At 53.3% G+C, this 6,223-nt stretch overlaps 1 protein-coding gene across 4 annotated transcripts in view; it reads right to left on the bottom strand.

Annotated features, from left to right (window-relative positions):
- The window catches only part of SLC11A1 (solute carrier family 11 member 1), a 17,359-nt gene that overhangs the window by 6,500 nt on the left and 4,636 nt on the right, over positions 1–6,223 (bottom strand). For 3 of the 4 annotated variants that reach the window (XM_017535129.2, XM_037740817.1, XM_017535128.2), the window contains 6 exons: positions 5,481–5,603; positions 4,722–4,841; positions 3,148–3,254; positions 2,651–2,721; positions 2,249–2,316; positions 1,925–2,080 (listed from right to left, as the gene is read on the bottom strand). In XM_017535129.2, the coding sequence (XP_017390618.1) occupies positions 1,925–2,080; positions 2,249–2,316; positions 2,651–2,721; positions 3,148–3,254; positions 4,722–4,841; positions 5,481–5,603 (645 nt within the window). The remainder of the gene's footprint in view (positions 1–1,924; positions 2,081–2,248; positions 2,317–2,650; positions 2,722–3,147; positions 3,255–4,721; positions 4,842–5,480; positions 5,604–6,223) is intronic. The other variant, XM_017535131.2, reaches the window with a different exon arrangement.

The following is a 6,223-nucleotide window of genomic DNA, read 5'->3' as shown; positions in this document are numbered from 1 at the left end:
TTTCCTGAGGCAGAGTCTCACTCTGTCGCCCAGGCTGAAGTGCAATGGCGCCATCTCAGCTCACTACAACCTCCGCCTCCTGGATTCAAGCAATTCTCTTGCCTCAGCCTCCCAAGTAGCTGGAATTACAGGTGACTTCCACCCTGCCCAGCTAATTTTTTTGTATTGTTAGTAGAGACAGGGTTTCATCATGTTGGCCAGGCTGGTCTCGAACTCCTGACCTCAGGTAATCCGCCTGCCTTGGCTTCCCAAGGGATGGGATTCCCTGGGATTACAGGCATGAGCCACTGCGCCTGGCCATTATTTTATTTTTTAGAGACAGGTCTTGTTCTGTCACCCAGGCTGGAGTGTATGAGTCACTGCAGCCTCCAATTCATGGGCTCAAGTGATCCTCCTGTCCCAGCCTACTGAGTAGCTGGGACCACAGACACACACCACACCCCGTTAATTTTTAAATTTTCTGTAGAGACAGGGTCTTGCTGAAGCTGGTCTTGAACTCCTGGGCTCAAGCAATTCTCCTGTCTTGGCCTCCTAAAGTGCTGGATTACAGGCGTGAGCCACTGCTAGGGACCCAAGCCTTGTTCATTTCTGCCTCATGGTCTTTGCACCTGCTTTCCTTCTGCTTGTAATATAATATCCCTGATCTGCCTCCCCAACTTTCAGTCATTCTCTGTCATCTTTCTCTGTTTTGTTTATTTCAGAGTCCCTTTCACAATCTTTTTATTTTATTTTATTTTATTTTGAGATGGAGTCTTGCTCTGTCACCAGGCTGGAGTGCAGTAGTACAATCTTGGCTCACTGCAACCTCCATCTCCTGGGTTCAAGTAATTCTCCTGCCTCAGCTTCCCAAGTAGCTGGGACTACAGGTGCACGCTACCACGCCAGCTAATTTTTGTATTTTTAGTAGAGATGGGGTTTCACCACGTTGGCCAGGATGGTCTCAATCTCCTCACCTCATGATCTGCCCACCTCAGCCTCCCAAAGTGCTGGCATTACAGGTGTGAGCCAACATGCTCGGCTAATTTATTTATTTATTTATTTATTTATTTATTTATTTGAGACAGAGTCTTGCTGTGTCACTCAGGCTGGAGTACAGTGGTGGGATATCAGCTCACTGCAGCCTCTACCTGTCAGGCTCAAGCCTTGGCCTTCCGAGTAACTAGGACTACAGGTATACACAATGCCTAGCTAATTTATTTATTTATTTATTTTATTTTATTTATTTATTTATTTATTTTTTGAGACGGAGTTTCACTCATGTTACCCAGGCTGGAGTGCAATGGCATGATCTCGGCTCACCACAACCTCCGCCTCCTGGGTTCAGGCAATTCTCCTGCCTCAGCCTCCTGAGTAGCTGGGATTACAGGCACGCACCACCATGCCCAGCTAATTTTTTGTATTTTTAGTAGAGACGGGGTTTCACCATGTTGACCAGGATGGTCTCGATCTCTTGACCTCGTGATCCACCCGCCTCGGCCTCCCAAAGTGCTGGGATTACAGGCTTGAGCCACCGCGCCCGGCAGCTAATTTGTTGGTAGAGATGGGGTTTCACCATGTTGCCCAGACTGTTCTCCAACTCCTGGGCTCAAGCGATCCACCTGCCTCAGTCTCCCAAAGTGTTGGGATTACAGGCATGAGCCACCTCACGTCCTGGCCCTATCATTTTTTTGGCTCTATCTTTGCTCATCACGACCTCCGCCTCGTGGGTTCAAGTGATTCTCCTCCCTCAGCCTCCCAAATAGCTGGGATTACAGGTTGGTCTCGAACTCCTGACCTCGTGATCCTCCCACCTCAGTCTCCCAAAGTGCTGGGATTACAGACCTGAGCCACCGCGCCCAGCCTATAATTCTTTCCTCTGTTTACTTTCGGGGCCAGCATGGCTCCGACTGAGTTAGGGGTCTACCTTCCTCTCCCCTCTGCTCACCTTGACCAGGGCTGAGTGCAAGTAGATGTTGTGGGGCATGATGATGGCGCCAACAATGCCCACCGCCTGCAGCAGCTCGGGGTGGCCGCAGCCCGGGCACAAGGGCAGGAACAGACCCCGAAGAAGCGCTCCCTGAGCAGGACGCGCCACCACATACTGCAGGGAGAAGCCTGGTCAGGACAAGCCCCGCCCCTCGCAACCACGACGCGGCCACCGCTTCTCAGCCTCCATGCCCACCCCAGTCCCCCGCAGCTAGGGGGCAGAGGGAAGGGGAGAGAAATGATCTTGGGAGGCGCGCAGGGGGTTGAAGCACTGGCTTCCTACCTCATAGCCAAAGGTCAAGGCCATAATGGTTATAAGCAGTCCAAAAAAAGCCTCCAGCTTCCGCAACCCTACAGGGCAGAACAAACAAACCAAACAAACTAAAGAAAAACATCTGTAACATTAACAATTCGTAATGGCTAATACTACCAGCGCTTCCAGGCACAGTGCCAAGCGCTTAACATACGTGACCTAACTCAGTCTTTACGATCACCCTCTGATGTCTGTGCTATTACTTCCCCATGCTACAGGTGAAGAAAGAGATGTTCACGTAACTTTCCAGAGGCCACCCAGCGAGGGTGAGGGGTCTCAGGTGCGCCCCCAGGCAGCCCGATGTCAGAGCCCTTCTCCCAGTCCAGCACCGTCACCACCACCACTCCCCTCTGAGGTGGGGTGTGCACCCACCATAGTTATCGAGGAAGAGGAAGAAGAAGGTGTCCACGATGGTGATGAGGACGCCACCCCAGAGCGGGATTCTGAAACCAGAGTGGCCAGGGTCAGCCCAGCCTGGTCCAGGAGTCACTAACTCCTAGGTAGCCTCAGGGCTGGAGACAGGAATCTGGCCTCCTGGGAGCAGGACCCCAAGCGCCCCCAGACAGCTAGGGCAAGGGGACTGGGAGTGTGGCATAGAACACTCGAGGCAGGGCATAGCTAGAGCTCTCCTAGCCTAGCATCCGGTGTGGCAGGGAGTTTGGGGCTGCAGTCCCAAAGTCCTGCATGACTCATATCTGCATGACTTTAGACAAATCACTTTACATTTCTGGAAAACAGAGCAGCAGCCCTATGTCAGAGGGGACAGCAGGATAACATAGACTCGGGGAGGGACAAGGCGGGCGGTGGGGGAAGTAGCAGCAGCTGTTCCTGGCCTCTGCCTGAAGGGCTGGGTCACACTGGGGTGGTACCGTCCAGCTGAGAGCAGATTGAATGCAATGGCTGTGCCGATGACTTCCTGCATGTCGGAGCCCACAATGGCTAGCTCGATGGTCAGCCAGAGGAGGGTACGGGGCACCTATGGGGAGGAGATCATCCTTCATCAAGGGTGGGCGGGTTATTTGTCTGTGGTCTCAGCCCTATGTGCATCTCTCCGTACTCCTTGTGCTGCTGGGCCAGAAGCCTGCAAACTACATTTACAAGACAGTCTTGCCAACTGGCTTCCATTTTCGTTATGTAGGAAGAGCTTACAGGAGATGGAAAGGCAGAGAGAAACCTTTTTGGTGGTGGTGCTGGTGGTGTTGTGACACTCACAACAGCCAAGTCCCCAGGGTTGTGAGTATTTTTTTTGGTTGTTTTTTTTTTTTGAGATGGAGTCTTGCTCTGTCACCCAGGCTGGAGTGCAGTGGCTCGATCTCTGCTCACTGCAAACTTCACCTCCCGGGTTCAAGCAATTCTCCTGCCTCAGCCTCCCAAGTTGCCGGGACTACAGGGGCATGCTGCCACGCCCGTCTAATTTTTTTGTATTTTAGTAGAGACAAGGTTTCACCGTGTTGCCCAGGCTGGTCGCAAACTCCGGAGCTCAGGCAATCTGCCCGCCCCGGCCTCCCAAAGTGCTGGGATTACAGGCGTGAGCCACTCCGCCTGCCTGGCTGAGATAAGCGATTTTTCCCCCTGATTCTGATGGTATTTCTAGCTGTGCTCTGGTAGCACTAGCGGCCATTTCATCGGCATCAGTAATGCTTCCAGGAGCTCAGCAGCAAAGGATGACTCGGGCTTGTGCCAGGAACGCAGCAGGTTTTCTGATCTTTGGGTGACACCCTCCCCCGTTGCTCCTCCAGCCCCCCCAAACCTTTCAATCCCTGCATTCAATACCTTTGAAATATCTAGTGATATAATTTCTGTTTTCCTAACTGGACACTCACAACAGGGTCCATCCCAGCCAATGACCATTCCTGAGCTGATGCCTCCCTGTTTTTTGTCTTGGACACATCACATTCCCAAATTTGAATTACCCCTTCTGTAAAATGACATGCCTCTTATGTCCCTCTAGGCTGTGTGCTGTGAGTTTGAGCCTCAGTCTTTTCATCTATCAAATGGAATTGGGGTTGGGCACGGTAGCTCATGCCTGTAATCCCAGCACTTTGGGAGACTGAGGTAGATGGATCATCTGAGGTCAGGAGTTCAAGACCAGCCTGGCCAACATGGTGAAACCCCCTCTCTACTAAAAATACAAAAATTAGCCGGGCACGGTAGTGGGCACAGGTAATCTCAGATACTTGAGAGGCTGAGGCAGGAGAATCGCTTGAATTTGGGAGGTGGAGGTTACAGTGAGATGAGATCTAGCCACTGTACTCCAGACTGGGCAACTGAACGAGATTCTGACTGAAAAAAAAAAACAAAAAAAACTACATACACATTGAAAAAAACAGATGGACTTGGGATGCCCGTGTGAGATGAAGTATTTATTTGATCGTGGAAGCTGAAAATGGCTGTTTGGGGTTTGGGGCCAGTGGTCCTCCCTGTCCAGGTCCCACAAGCTCACCTTAGGGTAGTAGAGATGGCAGACCTCGCCCAAGTCCTTGCCTGTCACCACGCCCAGACGGGCAGCCAGTCGCTGGCAGAGCAGGCCCAACACTGTGGCCCAGAGCAGCACCCAGAGAAGCTGTGAGGAGGCAGGGAGAGGCCTTCAGCCAGAGAGGCCAGCCTCAGAAAGCCCCTGAGCTGGTGGTACCCTCTAACCAAGGACATTCCTTGGGGAGAGGGTGGGAGAAATGGAGGCCCATCCTGGCTGGGCGCTGGTAGCTAACGCCTGTAACCCCAGCACTTTGGGAGGCCGAGGCAGGCGGATCATTTGAGGTCAGGAGTTTGAGACCAGCCTGGCCCACATAGTGAAACCCTGCCTCTACTAAAATCACAAAAAGTAGCCGGGCGTGGTGGTGTGTGCCTGTAGTCCCAGTTACTCAGGAGGTTGAGGCAGGAGAATCGCTCGATCCCGGGAGGCAGAGATTGCAGTGAGCCAAGATCTCTCCACTGCACTCCAGCCTGGGCAATAGAGAGAGACTCTGTCTCAAAAAATAAAATCAATCAATGATTTTTTTTTTTAAAGAGAGATCCAATCCCCCACCCCTCACAGACGCCCCACCTTCTGGCAGGGCTACCCTGGTAACCCTTTTCGGGCCCATTTGAACTTAACGCTAGCTCCCAGGCCACACTGGAGACACATGGCCAGCAGGGGCCTCCAACACTTAGCCTGGTCACCTCCCTCTTGAAGGTGTCCCCGCTCAGGTCCCAACTCAGTTACTTTGAATCCAGCCACGGCGCCAGCCTGAAGATCCGACTCGATGTTTCCTGGGTCCAGGAAAGCAATGCTCATGAGGAAGCCGGGCCCCGTGAAGGCCCACAGCTTCCGCAGACTGAAGGTGCCCTGTGGGGGAGGGGGGTGGAATAGAGTGAGGGGGTCCTGGGTATAGGGATGGTGGCACCTGGCTTTGGTCATCCCCAAGAGGACGCCCAATAGGCTCATCAGCCCAGCCCTCCCCTCCATGGCCCGTTCCTGGGTCTGCCACCCAGGGGTTGGGGAGGACACGGGTGGCGGAAGCAGCAGGCTCTGATGAGTCATGGAGGAGCTGCTTTCTGGATCCGTTAAGCTCAGCAGCCAACTTGCACCTGAACTGCCTGCCCCTCTCAAGCCCTGACTTGTCAGGGCCTCAGAGCCCCCACAGGAGCCTGTCTAGGGAGGTAAAGGGACCAAACCTCCCCGGCCCAGCTCCTTCCTCCCCAACTCCTTTTCCCACCACAGGGCCTCCTCTCTGTGGTCTGCTGAGACTATGGTTCCCCCACCCTGTTCCAGGGCATGGCCTGTCGACTTAGAAATCTGCTAAAGAGCCAGGCACGGTGGGAGGCAGAGGCGGGCATATCACGAAGTCAGGAGTTTGAGACCAGCCTTGCCAACATAATGAAACCCTGTCTCTACCAAAAACAAAAACTTAGCTGGGAGTGGTGGTGGGCGCCTGTAATCCCAGCTACTTGGGAGGCTGAGGCAAG

This window comes from Cebus imitator, unplaced genomic scaffold (assembly GCF_001604975.1).
Source record: "Cebus imitator isolate Cc_AM_T3 unplaced genomic scaffold, Cebus_imitator-1.0 Scaffold91, whole genome shotgun sequence".
Taxonomy (NCBI): Eukaryota; Metazoa; Chordata; class Mammalia; order Primates; family Cebidae; genus Cebus; species Cebus imitator.
Note: the sequence above shows the minus strand (reverse complement) of the source record. Positions and strands in the feature narration are given on the sequence as shown.